This window comes from Vidua macroura, chromosome 3, assembly GCF_024509145.1.
Source record: "Vidua macroura isolate BioBank_ID:100142 chromosome 3, ASM2450914v1, whole genome shotgun sequence".
NCBI lineage: Eukaryota > Metazoa > Chordata > Aves > Passeriformes > Viduidae > Vidua > Vidua macroura.
The window spans coordinates 69701618-69716881 of NC_071573.1; the positions used below are offsets into that span (position 1 = coordinate 69701618).

Genomic DNA, 15264 nt, shown 5'->3' on the forward strand with positions numbered 1-15264 from the left:
AAGTAAGGGAAAACAAACATCAGTAATAATATTAGAATATACAGAACAAGTGACTCACAATGCAATTGCTCATCACCTACTGACTGATGCCCAGCCAGTTCCTGAGCAGCAGCCCAGCCCCCAGACACCTCTTCCCCTGGGTTTTTGTGCTGAGCATGACATCATATGGTATGGAAAGTCTCTTTGGCCAGTTTGGGACAGCTGTCGTGGCTGGGTCTCTTCTCAGCTCCTTGGGCCCCCCCCTCCAGCTCACTGGATGTTACTCACTGGAGTTAGAAGCTGAAGAGTCTTTGACCACTGCTCAGCAACAACTAAAACATCAGTGTGTTATCAGCATTATTCTCATCCTAAATCCCAAACACAGCACTATGCCAGATACTAGGAAAAAATGAAATCTCCTCCTGCCCAAACCAGGGCATTTTTGCTATGATTGGATAATGATAAAAAACCATTTCCATGTATGATAATAAATTGTCAGCAGTTGTAATCTTGTAAAAACTGTAACACTCCAGAGTGTTAATGGCATTTCTGCATTTACTCTTGGTAGCCTAGTTTTGGTTTAAATCAGGGTGAGATGTATGTTGATATATCATACCTAATACATTAATAATTCACATTTCCATAGAATGGAGACCATATTAAGCTGTTGAATTAAAGCATCCAGGGATGTTACACAATAGCAAGAAAATTGTACTATGCTATGTAAAAGGCTTTTGACAAGTTTGGCTCTATGTTTCAGGACAAAAAATACATAACTATTTGATGTTAGAGAATTGCTTGTAGTTTTAAATAGTGTGTAGCCCCCAATGCACCATACCAACACATTTTCACAGAACTGTGCATGCTGTAGTGTTTGCTGAACTGTATAGCTAAAGAAAGGTACAGACTGCAGTTAAGGGAACAGGGCTGGGAATAAGTCTACACAGTGAAGTCCAGCATGGCTCAGGGTGATTTGAACCTAATCCCCTGGATTTGTGTCTCACACCATAGAATAGCAGTGACTGCTTGTACTTCAGAGGAATACATGCAGTGCTCAGTGGCAGGAGCTGTTAAATTTAAATTACTGTTTTTATTAACTTAAAAATATCCAGTCCCTGAGCTGTACCCAGTGCTCCTTATTCACAAACATCTGCCTGGAATGATTCACCAAATGAGGACAAAGGAGATGAGGAGACATTTGATATTCTATTTCCTTAAAAGTTAGGATCAGGAAACTTTTTTTTTCCTTCAGTATACTGTTTTGGGCTTGACTTTAGAAATCCATCATAAGTTGTTTCGATTTAGTCCTACTGTGGACTAGAATAGTTGAAGGATGTTAATGCATGAAGGGGAGGGAAAGGAGGGAATATTTGAATTTACCTTTTTTTAACTCTCTGTGCAAGAATTAAGCAACTTTCACTACTTCTACTCAGCTAGCAGCATGAGTAAAATGGGATATACTTGTGAAATGAGTCTCATCTGCTCTTTGCCAGGAGGCAGTAATAGAAGATTTAATGGGTTCCTTTGGGCCTATGCTATTACACAAGAGAAAGAAATTAAGATTCATTTAAAGCTAAGTGGCATGAACAAAAACAGCCCAAGTCAGATTCACTAAACGAGATGCAGATACTTGACAAGATGTTTCTGGTAGAGTCAGAGTGATAAAAAGCTCTGAATTTGTTTGAACAGTCTGTGTGTTTTCTCATTTTGAATTATTACAGCATCTCTGTGAAAGAATAAAACCAAGGTTAGACTGTATCTTTAGGAGCCTAACTCCTCATGCACAATTTTTCTGTCATAGAAGAGTTGCTGTCAACTTGGTTTGCTTTGAATTATTACACTGTTTTCAAATTCTTGATTTCTCAGTATTATTAATTTCATATTTTAATAGATTTTAAAAAATACTTTATTCTTTTCATATACATGTGGGTTTTCCCCTCAGAAGATATCAAACTTGTATGCAGACAAAAAGAAATCCACTGCTTTCCATCAGTAAACTCAACTTTATTTCAATTGTATGGGAAACAAGCCCATATGTATCCAAGAGTAATATTTGGGGGCCTTTTAGGACTGAGAAAACACATTCTTGCTATAAAGCTGAACTAAGGTCAACAGCTTCACTAGCCCTGCAATATAAGATGTCCTCATAGGTGAGAAAATAAATCCTGAGAATAGTTTCTTTGCAGCCATTTTTCATTTCAGTATTTACTTTATAGGTAACATTAATAACTCTGTCTATATACATGCAAATTGTATCAGTAAAATAATATTTCTCTTAATTGATCAAATTTTCCTGAATTTAATGGAACCTTTTAAGTGTGAAGTACTGCTAAAAGTGAAAAATGGCACAGTTGTAGAAATCTGACAGTTTTGAAAAGAATATTAATTTTAACATTTATGTGGTTCTTTTTTGAAATGCTGATACATGGTACAGCTCTGATGTATAGTGTCATGAGGTATTGGAAAATAGTTTTGCATCACATAATATCAGGGCAGAAGAAAAATTCATAAATTCAGAGTTTATAAGACTATTCTGGAATTAATTTAGTGCTTCTTTCATTGTGAGCTGCCTAATTCTATTTAAACCTCAAACCAGAGAGCATTTTAATCTCAAAGGCAGTGTATCAAATTCTTGATTTCTATACCATATTTGTTACAACTGTAACAAGCAACTTAAATAAACCTAATGGCAGAAGTGCTGTGGGTGAGCACAAGGAATCAAATAGTGTTGTGAATTGTGTTTCAGTAGGCTGCTGCCTTTGAATACATGTGTTCATTGTTTTTCTAAGCATTCTATAAATACTGCCCTGTCATTAAAACAATAGTAGTTCAGAAGTTTGGCTGGACTGACGTGGAAAACAGATTTGTTGTTTTGCTATGGGAAAAAAAAAGGTGGCATTTGGTGGGGAGAAACCTAAAAAGCTTGACAGATAATTGTGGTCTGTATACTCCTGGAAATGGGAGACTTGGTCCGCTTTAATGTCTGGATACTCAGCCCATTGTGGGACTTAGAAGGAAAGGGCAGTAAACCCCAGTTTATGGGGCAGCTCACTGTCTTTAGCCTCTGAAGAAGATTTTGCTGAGTATAAACGAGCAAAAATGTAATCAAAATTAAGAACAGGAAGCACATGAAAATTAGGTCATGATCTATGTACTATATTAAGTGGAGAGTAGCACTATTGTCAATTCATTCATTAGAAATTTTACCCTTGAAGGCAGATAAAGACTGTTAAATTATATAGCAGGTCACTTTTCCTTGCACATCGCTACTTAAAGAAATTTGGATTTGAGTGGATTTGAGTCTCCCTCTCAAGATGCTGAGCAGGTGGGCTGGGCTTCAACTGCTCTCCATGTTCCTTCTCCAATTTTCTTAGGCCCTTGATTAAATCTGTGGCTTATTTAGTAAGTAAATCAGTTTTAAATTAGTGTGTCCAAGGCTTAATAGTTCCATGGTAAGACCATGATAGTGCATGTTTTGTGTATAAAAAGAGGGATGTGAACAAAATACCACTTGCTAACTATGTGGTGGTTTTGTTGAGACTTACTAGCAGATTCAGTGCTTGATGCCCATGGGTAATTCACATCTTAATAGGGCTTGCTTGTTCTACATGCTGCATTTGAAGCAGCTTCTGAGTCCTCCTAAAAATGATTGCTCTAACATTTACATCATCTTTTTTGTTTACCTGTAGTAGTTAAGCTACATACATTCTCTAGCCAAAGAGTTCTTGAGCTGTTTTGGAATTTTTTAGAACAGTATTTCAGAAAATTTCTATTTCTTGTGTAGGGACAAGCCCAAGAGTTATGACTGATTTACAGAAATAATCTCTCGTTTTAGAGATTATCTATCAAACCCACAGTCAGAGTATTCTGATGGCAGAGAAACCTAATATATGTGCATTCTGGTCATTGTTTAAATGGATAATCATTAAAAGTATAAAATAAATAAGGTAGAAATCAGACTTTGAGATTGCAGTGTCTTTAGGAACTGAATCACACAAATCTTCACCTTCAGGGAATTTTCAAAAGCACCATTCCCTGCCAATTAATTACCTTTAGTGGGAAATTTATAACTAATTTATTTGTTCAAGAGTGTTGTTCTGTCCTCTTTGCACTTTTCAAATTGCTGGGTAAGATTCTGGACAGAGAAGGGGAATTGTGTAGGGCAACCGAGTCCCTTGATTTGTATGAAATTTCTCCTAGTCATTTAGTTCTGCAGAGAGTCACAGCTGTGATATTCAAAAGTTTATGATCTTGAAAGTTGCTAGGATGAAATTCTGTAAAAAGTATTAAGAGAGCAAGTTTTTAAGAGGAATATATTTATTTACTGTCTTTAGAAGAATAATGGTTTTTGGCCTAGAATCTAATCATAAATTGTGTAGTTGAGTAAATGTAAAAGAATAAAAATAAATCTAGTAACTTTTTTTTTCTTCTGGTGAAGTAAATTGTAGTATTTAATGTATTTGAAAAGTTAAAGGTAGCTACTTTCTGTCAGTGCTCTGGTGAGCTCTATACCTGACTTTTACTACAAATTGGGGATTGCAGTTTAATGAGATGCTTGCCAAGAGATAAGACATTATTTAGTATACGCATTACAGATGAACTTTTATTTAATTTTTGCTTTACCCCAAAAGAAACACAGTTATTGTACCTCAACAGAATGAGATTTAAATACCCTTTTTCCCCCTCCCAGTGTGTTGTTGATTATAAGTAAAAATGGACTGGCATCTCTTTTTCAAAACTAAGCGTACAAAAGGCTGACAGTTTAGCTTTCTGACAGACAATTTTTGCTTATGTGGAAAATATTGTTGTGCGCAGAGGGTTAGATTGGCTGATATAATACATCTTTTCATACAATCCAAACAACAGACACAGTAAAGACAAACAGGCATTTGTTTAGATTGTTGCATAAATCTTCAAATTAAATTGTGAATATCTCAATATTTAAGGAAATTATTTAAGACCTCATTTTTTGTTAATTGCAGTGAACACAAGCAGTGTAGTAGGTGGACTTTCAGAAAAATATATCCATATCAAATTTAGGATCTTGGGCTGTACAAAAAGTTCTGGTGCTATTTAGGAATTAAGCAACTGGAAGCATAAATTTACCAGCATCAAGTCAAATGCCTGCAGCTTTTCCAACTCCTTCTTCAGCTGTTCATCTCGTCTCACACCTGAATTCATACATGCAATTTGTCTGGCCAGTCCCCTTGCAGTGCCAGTTTGTCAATCAGCCGAAGGCGGGTGGCTGGGGGACCAGCCAGGTTTTCACGTCTTCCCCCCGCTGAGGCTGTAAAGCACGCAGGGCTTTGTCTCTTTGCCAGCTGGCAAGCTGAACAAGCGGCTTTGTAAGCCAAACCGTGCACAGCCCAGCATTACGCTGGGTGTGCGGCGTGGGATTTACCTGATCCCTCCGTGTAGAGATGTTATATCCATGTCAGGATTCTCGTGTGTTGCGTGCCACATCCTTCTGTTTCCTGAGTAATGCTGTCCTCATGTAGCCTGTTGTTTGGAATAATGGTGTGCTTTTCGAGGAATGCTTGTTACAGATCATCAGCACAGGAAATGCTGCTTGAAATTCTACAGTATATCTTTTCCATGAAGCCTTCTGCTGTGTATCTTAGGTTTAAAGAGAAAATTATTATGCTTATTGTTGGAGATTGATTGATTGATTATCCTCTGGTGTGTTATCCCCCTGTATGTGTGTACAAAATGTAGAGTTTTAAGCAAGAAAAGGGAAATTATGAATTAGACTGGCTGTACTTGCTCATTGAAGAGATGGAATGCTAATAAGTAGTTTGTAGAACAGTGTCAATAATATGGTGTCACATATTCTGTGAGTGTTTTAATATTAAACCAAAGTACTGTATTTATTTATTAGAATAAATTGATTAAGTTAATTGTCTTCAGAATGTACCCAGGTTCAAAGAGAAATATACTGAGTTTTACTTTTGTTGGAAATGTCTCCAATATATGACAGACAGTTAGAAATCTTGCAGGATTGCCAAGCAACTCCGAGCAAGTACATTTGGTGCTATTTGTATAACCAACAACCCAAAGGAAAAGCAGCTGAAGTATAAAAAGATCTAAGACTTAAATTTTTAGATGAGGTAAACCTCAGTTATTCTAACTGAATTTTTGCCAGCTGATAACAACCTGTACTTCATGACAGGTACAAAATGTATAAGGTTAGTTATGGCTGCAAAAATACCTACAGAAATTGAGACTCCTAGCTGTCATTCAGACATTATAATACTTCTTTCACACATTTAAAAAGGCTTCTGAGCAGCTAATTAAAGCTATTAAAAAGAATAAAAGACACTGTGATGAATTAGAACCTAAGGGTAAAAAGGAGGAAACTTCTCCAGGAATACACAACCTTGCCAAGCATAATAAACTTCAAAAGCCAAGTTGAAAATCAAATAAATCCCATCTTTAGCCTCACAAAGGATGTTGCCAATACGCTTAGGTAAGAAGACAGAACATTCCAGGAACTGCAAGCTTTCTGGAAAAAGTCCTGCTTTCTGCCCCTTTGTGATCACACAGTAGAAATCCAGCTTGGTGTGTGTACGTATGTATGTGTACACTTGTATGTGTTACAAGAACCCGAGTAAAAAAGCGGTTTTCAGCTTAAACAGGATTTTCTTTAAACTGTTGCCAAAGGCCCTAGTGATAGCGGGGCAGGGGTAGAGTTGTCCTCTCATCTTGCATAAACGGGCATTACTACCAACCTGTTTCTATAAAATAAACATAATTATGTATAGGTAAAATGCATGTGCTGAAAGTACTTTTTGCTACTATGCCAGAAAACTGTTTTCAGCATTTTAAAGAAAGAGCCCAGGCTAATGAACAGATCTGCTGCTTTATCTAATGGAAGTCTCATGCTGGTTGCAAAAGTAGCTTTGAGGCACACCTGGACTTCACAGGTGCGGTAACTGAAGACTAAGGAGGGAGAGAAATATGAGACTAAATAGGTATACTGTTTCCAGAATTAAAAGTGCAAAGCTTATCAGTTGTGGTCACTTTTCATTAATCTTTATCTAAATTTTAATGAAATAGAAAAAACTCTTTTGAAATCGAGAAAAATATGTAGGCTTTACTAGGAGTGGGTAAAAATAGTTGAAAACCCTGTTTAATGTGTTATGTTCATGTAGAATTGTTTTCCTTTGGATCTTACATAAAGGTAATTGATTATTCCTAACCACTGTGCTTAAAAGTCAAGGTGGCTCTGAATTAGACAGAGAAGGCTCATGTTGATTAAACAGATTAAAAAGCATTTGACTATTTCCATGTGCTGCAACATAGAATCACCTCCCATTAAAACCCATTGATCTCAGTAGCATAAGCCTAAGTGATTTGCTGGTTTGGTATCTCAGTGGGCCCTCAGTGGAACTGCTGCCTACATGCAAGGAATGCAAAGTTTGGCTTGCTGATGCCATAAAGGTAAAATCTATACCTCAAGATAGAGAGCAGTTTTTAATAGCAAAAGGATTGTGAAATGGAGTTGGTAAATGTTATTAGGTACTTCTGAACTACTGCATGATATTTTACAGCTACAGTATGCAATTTTTTTAACTACTTAGGAGAGGCAGAGTTCTGATATTTATTTAGGTGAGAAAAATTTCCTATGACGCTAAATTGAGGATAATGTGCTAGAACATTACAGCCATGTTTGTCACACAGTCTGACAATATCTTGCCATGGTGATAGTGCTAGATGAGTCTGTATTTGCTGTAAAATAGATGCAAGCAGTAGTGCTTTATATTTTAACCAACATTAGGCAATTCCAGATTAATCCAAACAAAATTTATCTGGTGGAATTTTTTTAAATGGCAATATCCCCTTTCAGTGTCACTGCAGGACATTACAATGAGAAAAGCTTTCCGGAGTTCCACTATTCAAGACCAACAGCTGTTTGACCGAAAAACTCTGCCAATTCCTTTGCAAGAAACTTACGACATCTGTGAACAGCCTCCTCCACTTAACATTCTCACCCCTTACAGGTTAGTAAAACAGAATTCATCAAAAACAACTTCTAGCTTATTTTATGTAGGATATATCCAGGCACCTTGCTCACATGGAGTAGCACTTGAATATTTAAGGAGCCAGAGTAAAAAACTGTGAAGCTGCTGGAGGCATGAAAGCAGCAGAAGTCATTATAAGCATTGACATTATAAGAATTGAAAAAGGTTACTCCATTTAACTCAAATCTTAACTCAGTGTAACACGGTAGGAAAAAGTAGTTTTTAAATTCTGTATTTATTAAACCATATAATGTACTTGGATGTGAAGTGAAGAAATTAAACAGGTAAGTGTGTAGAAAGAAGGATCTTCAATGGAAATGAATATTGTTTGCTGTCCCAGAGATTCAGTTTGAATCAGTAGTTGAACATAAGCAGCCACACAAATTTGCTCAGTATTTTAACAGCAAGATTTGACTTATTGGAGTGGAGTGGGAGTTCTCTGATTTATGACACTTTTTTTTTTTTTTTTTTTTTTTTTATCTGGAGCTTGTGTTAAAGTTATCTTTCTAAAATTAGAACCTTGAATGTCAGGAAAGATAGTAAAAAGTTTTGGCGCAGGAGGTCAATGATCCTCTCTTTTGTGTTCCTCAGTAAAATGTTTCAGGGTCTGAGATACTATATATTCTTTAATATGCCCTTGCTTTGTCTTAATGTTTGGATTCATGTCTTGTCAAATAAATAGCATGCCCTGTTTGTGTCACTGTATTTCAGGGATGATGGAAAAGAAGGTTTGAAGTTCTATACCAATCCTTCATATTTCTTTGATCTGTGGAAGGAAAAAATGTTGCAGGACACCGAGGACAAAAGAAAAGAAAAGAGGAAGCAGAAGGTACATATGTTAAATTTATATGGCTTCTCTTTGTTTTTTTCCTAGAAAGGATTTGCTTGCAGATAGGCTACTTTAATAGCAATCCAGACTTGATAGAGTCATCTATTCAACCAAAGCTACTTGTATTCATTCAGTTCCATCAACTTTAACAATATAATAATAATAATAATAATAATAATAATAATAATAATAGCAGTAGTAGTAAAATAATACAGAATTACCTAAAACTTACATGGTGTCTTAACCAACTTTTGCCAAAGCTTTTAAGTATTCTAGCAATGACTCAGAAAGGAAGGAGGAATACAGCAGGAGTAAAGAATTTCACTTGAACGTTTGTTTGTAAGACAAAATTTTGACAATCTTACAGGTGAAAAAGCTTGAATGACATTGTAATAGATATGTTTCACCTAAAAAGAAATTAGTAGGAATAAAACATATTGCTTATATTTTCTTAAAATTAAACAAGCACTTTTGGAAATGGTAATGCTACATTTTATTTGACCATTATTCTGTATGTTTCATACGTAGTAGAGAGAGTAAATATGAGTGTCAGATTTATAATTTGATTTCAGACTTAGAATAAAAAGCTACTTAAACAGGTATTTTTCTTTATATTATTCAGGTTCTTAGCCACTAGTCTGCCATTTCTGGCTCTTACAAGTCTTTCTGGTCTACATATTATGTTTTAGCCTGAAAGCAATTTTTTCTTGCATTTGAAACGGGATTGTTTTTCATAATTTTGTGGCTGATGTTTATATGCAAGTAATTAAAAAACACTGTCTCAGTTGTCAGTTTTGTTTGCACAACTCTCCTACAGCAGAAAAATCTAGATCGCCCTCACGAACCAGAGAAAGTGCCAAGGGCACCTCATGACAGACGGAGAGAGTGGCAGAAGTTAGCCCAAGGTCCAGAGCTCGCAGAAGATGATGCTAACCTCTTACATAAGCACATTGAAGTTGCTAATGGCCCAGCTTCACATTTTGAATCAAGGTTCCTTTTTGTTTTTTCTATCCTTTATGAAGTGTATTCATACTGTGTAGTGAACATGGTCAATGACGAGATGCTACTGCTTCCCCTGAAGTGCACTGGAAATCAGTTATTTTGCTTAATCAAAACTCAGTTTTAAAATTCTGAGTGTCCTTAACGGAGTAGTTACTATGTTGTTATTTTTAAGGGTAGCATGTGTCCTCATTGTGTCCTTGAGGATGTGCTGTCCCGTGCAGCTTGATGAAGTTGTAGTGTCACTGCTGCGAGCTTGCACCCAGGTGTGTCACTGCATTCCAGTCCTGACCCACAAAGTCCCCATTGTTCCAGCCTCTTGATTTTTCTTAAGCAGACATTGCCAAGACTATATCATGTGTGTGATGCGAACAAATGTCCACTTGGAACTCAAATTAGAATGCTGAGCTTCTCTTTACTCTTGAACAAATCCATGATTTGATTGACATTTCTGGTTATAGCCTATTACAAAATCCAACCTGTTGAATTCTCATTTCACAGCACGTATTTGCTGGTGGCTAAAAGTAGCATTTCACATGGTAAACACCTGCTGTGCTTGTGCTTCTGGTCTCGGTGCAAAATCAAGTCTGTTTTACCATCCAAGAAACATCTAATAGCAAAGAGGGCTGACAAGTAGTGTTAGGCAATTTGGGGATAAATTTTTGGTTTGGGGGTTTTGGGTGTTTTGTTTTGTTGGGTTTTTTTTAAATTAAAAAGTATTCATTGTCCCCCCAAAAACCAGTTAATTTTTTCCCCTATCTTTCTGTGGTCAAAAGCACACCATAAGAGAGCATTTTGTTTAGCTTTGTAAGGCCTTCAAACAAGCTCGAACAGTAGTGATGGTGAGTAATTATGACAACTCTAGGAGAGAGTGTTTGTTGCCTGAAAAGTAGAAAACCTGCTTGTAGAAAACTTAGCTCAATTCAGAATGGAAATTGCTCTCAGTGCGTTTCACTCAGTGGGGTACAAGTTAAGTTATGGTGATTAGCATTTTTCTAGGAACAGCTTTATAGAATCTCTGTAAACTGCTGTGTCAAGTCATTGGCAGAAACATCTGCTTTCCTGCTGTCCTTTTGTTGTAGTGTATGTTGGGTTCCACTTTAGACGTGCTTGTTTTATATCCAGGACCCTGGCCTAAACCTTGATTATCTCAGTAATGCTATTATTAATAATGCTGAAGTGTTTGGGAGCACTGCATATGCAGAACATGTTGTTCAGATACAGAACAGCACCATGCTTTGAAATAAATGAGAAAGATTTTCACCCCTGAAGAATTTAATAGGCTTAGATACTACAGTGGTGGCAGTATGTGGAGATGTAGAGTGTTGCTCTATTTGTTGGAAAGTGTTCTACAAACACTTTTTCTCTGAATTTAATAGAAATTTTTAAAAATAAAATTCTGTAATTGAATAGTTAATTAACATTTACGAACTGATCAGATCCTTGAGGTGTGTCTAAAGTTGTCATTAACAAGTTTAATCATCTTTATTTAGTGCTACTACTCAATAATAGATATTGATTGAGTCTTATGTCTATTAAAGCAGCGAGTTCTCTGTATATATTGGAATAAAGATCCTCTGACAGAAGTTCAGCTAAATTATTCAGTTGTAAATTCTACCATTCTAACACGGATGGATTTTCATGAATGCTATAAAAGAGGAGTAGTTCTGATTGCATTGCTGTGTTTATTTAACTCAAAATAATGTGTCTAATAAACACTAAGGTCACACACATACTGTAGGAACTATCTGATATACCTGTCAAAATCAAACCCTTGAGCTGCTAGAAGTAATAACAGGGAAAGTGGGATAAACTAGTGAAAAGCCACACTGTATAATATGCAACACTAGTGGAGAGAAGATACTTGCATTCAGAAGTCCGACTGAAGTATAGAACAGTGGCTGAGGACACTAATACTCACTCCTACTAAAGGTGAAGTTGGATCACTTCTCCCTGTTTTTCTACAGATCTCAAGCATACGTGGACCACATTGACGGATCGTATTCCCTTTCGGCGTTGCCCTACAGCCAGATGTCTGAGCTCCTGAACAGAGCCGAGGAGCGCGTGCTGGTCAGGCCCCACGAGCCGCCGCCGCCTCCCCCGATGCACGGAGCCGCCGAAGTGAAGCCTGTGCCTCCCTGCGTTAGGTACGAGCCAGAAAAGCCACGGGCGGATCTCTGGGGCTGGTTTAGTTACCTACCACCCTGCTAATGGTTGTCAGCGTTATTTCTGTGCTGCCCAGGAATCCCAGGGGCTGTAGCAGCCCGCAGCCCCAACGTGCCTGCAGGATGGGAAGGCCAGCATCTAAATCCCATAGGGTGCTCTGATGGAGACAGGCCTCAGCTTGCCATTAATGCTGCAACCGTGCTGCCTTCTGAGTTAAATGGCAAGACAAATAGTTCTATGGAAAATGCTTCTGTGAAATATGTTGGCATTTCAGGATGTAGCTTTGGAGTTTTGGAAATTTGTACAACTGGGATGTGTTTCAGCCGATATGAAAGGAAGAATATATCACAGTAAAACTGCTGTCAAAACTATATATTCATTGCATTTGCTAAATTGTAAGTTCTTCTCTCTCCCAAAGTGTTTTTTTTCTATTTCTCTGTACCTTTTCAGAAGTGGATACATACATAGACTATTTTCTAGAGGTGAAAATTTCTTTGTCACTCCCCTATTTTTTATACTAAAGTCTTACTTTGTGGTCAGGTACATACAACCTAGAATAGAGGATACTTAATTCAGATGGGGTTGTTACATCACCAAGATGTTAGTCTCTTGAAAAGAATGATTTTTACTGCTTAGGAGATCATACACACAATTGCATAACTCTTTAGATTAATTTGCCACAACAGTTTAAAGAAATCCTCTGGTGGTCTTTCAGGAAAATAAGTTCACTGTTCTCTCTTGTTTCTTCAGGTCACCTATTCATTGTCCTATAACAAGTATCTAGCATATAACCATACCTCTCTGTACACAGTATTGATGACCTTTGATATTAGTCTCACTCATTTTGTTATCACACCTTAAATATGTATTTCAAATTAACTTGTTCTCATTGTTTGCATTGTTTTGTTTTGGTTTTAAAGTTCTGTGAATCAAAACAGTTAATCAACTGCTAGTTCCCTGATCTGAGAAAAATAATTTGGATTTACTTAGGGACAACAGGGAAGAATTATACTGATATAGGAAACTTTTGATAAAGATGCAGGTACACTGTATAAGAACATAAATTTAGCTAATAGCTGAATTTGAGCAGAGGTCTTTTGGAAACCTGATGTATGCTCCATACTGAAAATTAGATTTCATTATTTATGAGGTGGACAAACACCCTGAAATCATAATAGTACATAATGCTCTTTAATGCCCATGTTTCAATATTCTAAAGTTGTAGAAGTGAATCTATTACTATTTTTTCCACTCTCTAGCTCTAATAACTTTGTTCTGTTATTGGATGTTGCAGTTCTACTCCTGGCTTGGTAGAAAATCGTCCTCAGTCACCAGCAACAGGCAGAACACCGGTGTTTGTGAGCCCCACTCCACCTCCTCCACCACCACCACCTCTTCCATCTGCTTTGTCGACTTCATCATTAAGAGCTGCAATGACTTCCACCCCTCCACCCCCAGTCCCACCCCCACCACCCCCTCCCACAGCTGCTCTGCAGGCCCCAGCTGTGCCACCTCCACCAGCTCCTCTCCAGATAGCTCCTGGAGTTCTTCATCCAGCTCCACCTCCAGTTGCTCCTCCCCTAGCACAACCTTCTCCCCCTGTCACTAGAGCCGCCCAGGTGTGCGAAGCTCTACCTGTTCACGCAGTTCCTCCACAAGGTGAACTACAGGGACTTCCTCCACCACCCCCACCTCCTCCCCTGCCACCTCCTGGCATTCGACCTTCCTCCCCTGTCACAGTTGCAAACCTTTCTCACCCTCCTCCTGTGCTGCACCCTCCTCCCACAACCATTGTCCCTGGCCCTCATGCACCCATAATGCCTCCATCTCCACCATCCCAAGTGATTCCTGCTCCTGAGCCCAAACGCCATCCTTCAACTCTTCCTGTGATCAGTGACGCTAGAAGCGTGCTGCTGGAAGCAATACGGAAAGGTAATGTTGGCTCTTAAGCAGCAAAAAGAACAATCTCAGAAACCTGCTAAATACACGTGACCTTTGAGAGATGGAATATTTCACATGTGTAAGAAGTTAGAGGAATGCATCTTAAGTCTGTTACTGTTTTCTATCCTCTACAGTGTATGCATTGCTAGGTAGAAAGGTTTTTTTTCAATTTGTATTTGCACTTATCAGATGTTTAGTTTGGATGGGAAAACTGGTTCTCTGTGGAAGCTATATTACAGAAAAAAGTATGTGTGTTTGTAGATGATCTGTGGAGATTATCTTTCCATTTCTGTTTACCTGCAAATGTAGCTATTTCTGATCATCTACAGATCATGTAGAAGACAATAACATTGGTTTTCACAGACTGTTAAATAAAAGCGAAACTGATCAATCGGCACTGGAATTTTGATCATCTGTCACTGTATTACAAGATATAAGTGACATTCAGAAATCATTACTGAAGACTTCAAGCTGTTAAGTATTTGATCCGGACATGGATCCCAGCACAGCAATGGAGCAGCCTTTGCATTGCAAGGTGCCCATGGCAGAGTGCAAGGGAAGGGCAGAGCTGCAGGGCAGTGTTTTCCTGATGATCTCATGAAGAGCTGTGTGTGCAAGCTGTACCTTTCAGCTTATGGTGCCCATGGCCAGGAAAATCCCTACTGGCATCGGAACACACACATTGGTGTGTGCTGCTGTTTGATGGTAGGGTATCTTTCCGTAGTTAAGATCTCTTAAATGTTTCAAGTCCTACATTCTTCTTCTCTTCCCCTGCACTGCAGCACAGCACAGAATCTGTATGGTACTGTAATATCAGCAGATAGGCTGTAGCACTAATTCGAAATATTTTTGCGTGTCTATATGCACATGAATTAATAACATCATTGAAGTCTAAAGAAATGTTGACAACAGCTGAGTACAACAGGGGTGCGTGAACATGCATAGAAAACATCAGCAAAAATGAGAAAATAGAGCCTGCTGGTATAATCTAGGTGATTGCTGAAAACACTTTTGACCAAGTCTTGCCCAAAAACAAAGGCTTGAGTTACCCCAGCTTTGATCTCCAAGTAATACTTTATCCCAAACCAAATCATTACCTGATAAAAAACAGGGTTACAAGAGGTCCTGTCTTGTTAGGATACTCAAATAGCTATAAACTTTCATTAAAATTATTAAGAGAGTCTAGAAAATGCAAATAGCAAAATGGCTTAATCACTTACAGTGGTACTAAAAATGTGTTTTAGTGGAAAATCAGAACCAGGATATTATAGTAGAAGGACTCAGGATCTTGTCTGCCACTGCAATTCTGATATTCTTCTCTTTAAAAGC

General features: G+C 37.8%; 1 protein-coding gene across 6 annotated transcripts in view; it reads left to right on the top strand.

Annotated features, from left to right (window-relative positions):
* The window catches only part of WASF1 (WASP family member 1), an 86865-nt gene that overhangs the window by 70544 nt on the left and 1057 nt on the right, over positions 1-15264 (top strand). For 5 of the 6 annotated variants that reach the window (XM_053973071.1, XM_053973070.1, XM_053973073.1 and 2 more), the window contains 5 exons: positions 7826-7979; positions 8712-8829; positions 9647-9819; positions 11796-11975; positions 13289-13926. In XM_053973071.1, coding sequence (XP_053829046.1) covers positions 7826-7979; positions 8712-8829; positions 9647-9819; positions 11796-11975; positions 13289-13926 — 1263 coding nt within the window. The remainder of the gene's footprint in view (positions 1-7825; positions 7980-8711; positions 8830-9646; positions 9820-11795; positions 11976-13288; positions 13927-15264) is intronic. The other variant, XM_053973074.1, reaches the window with a different exon arrangement.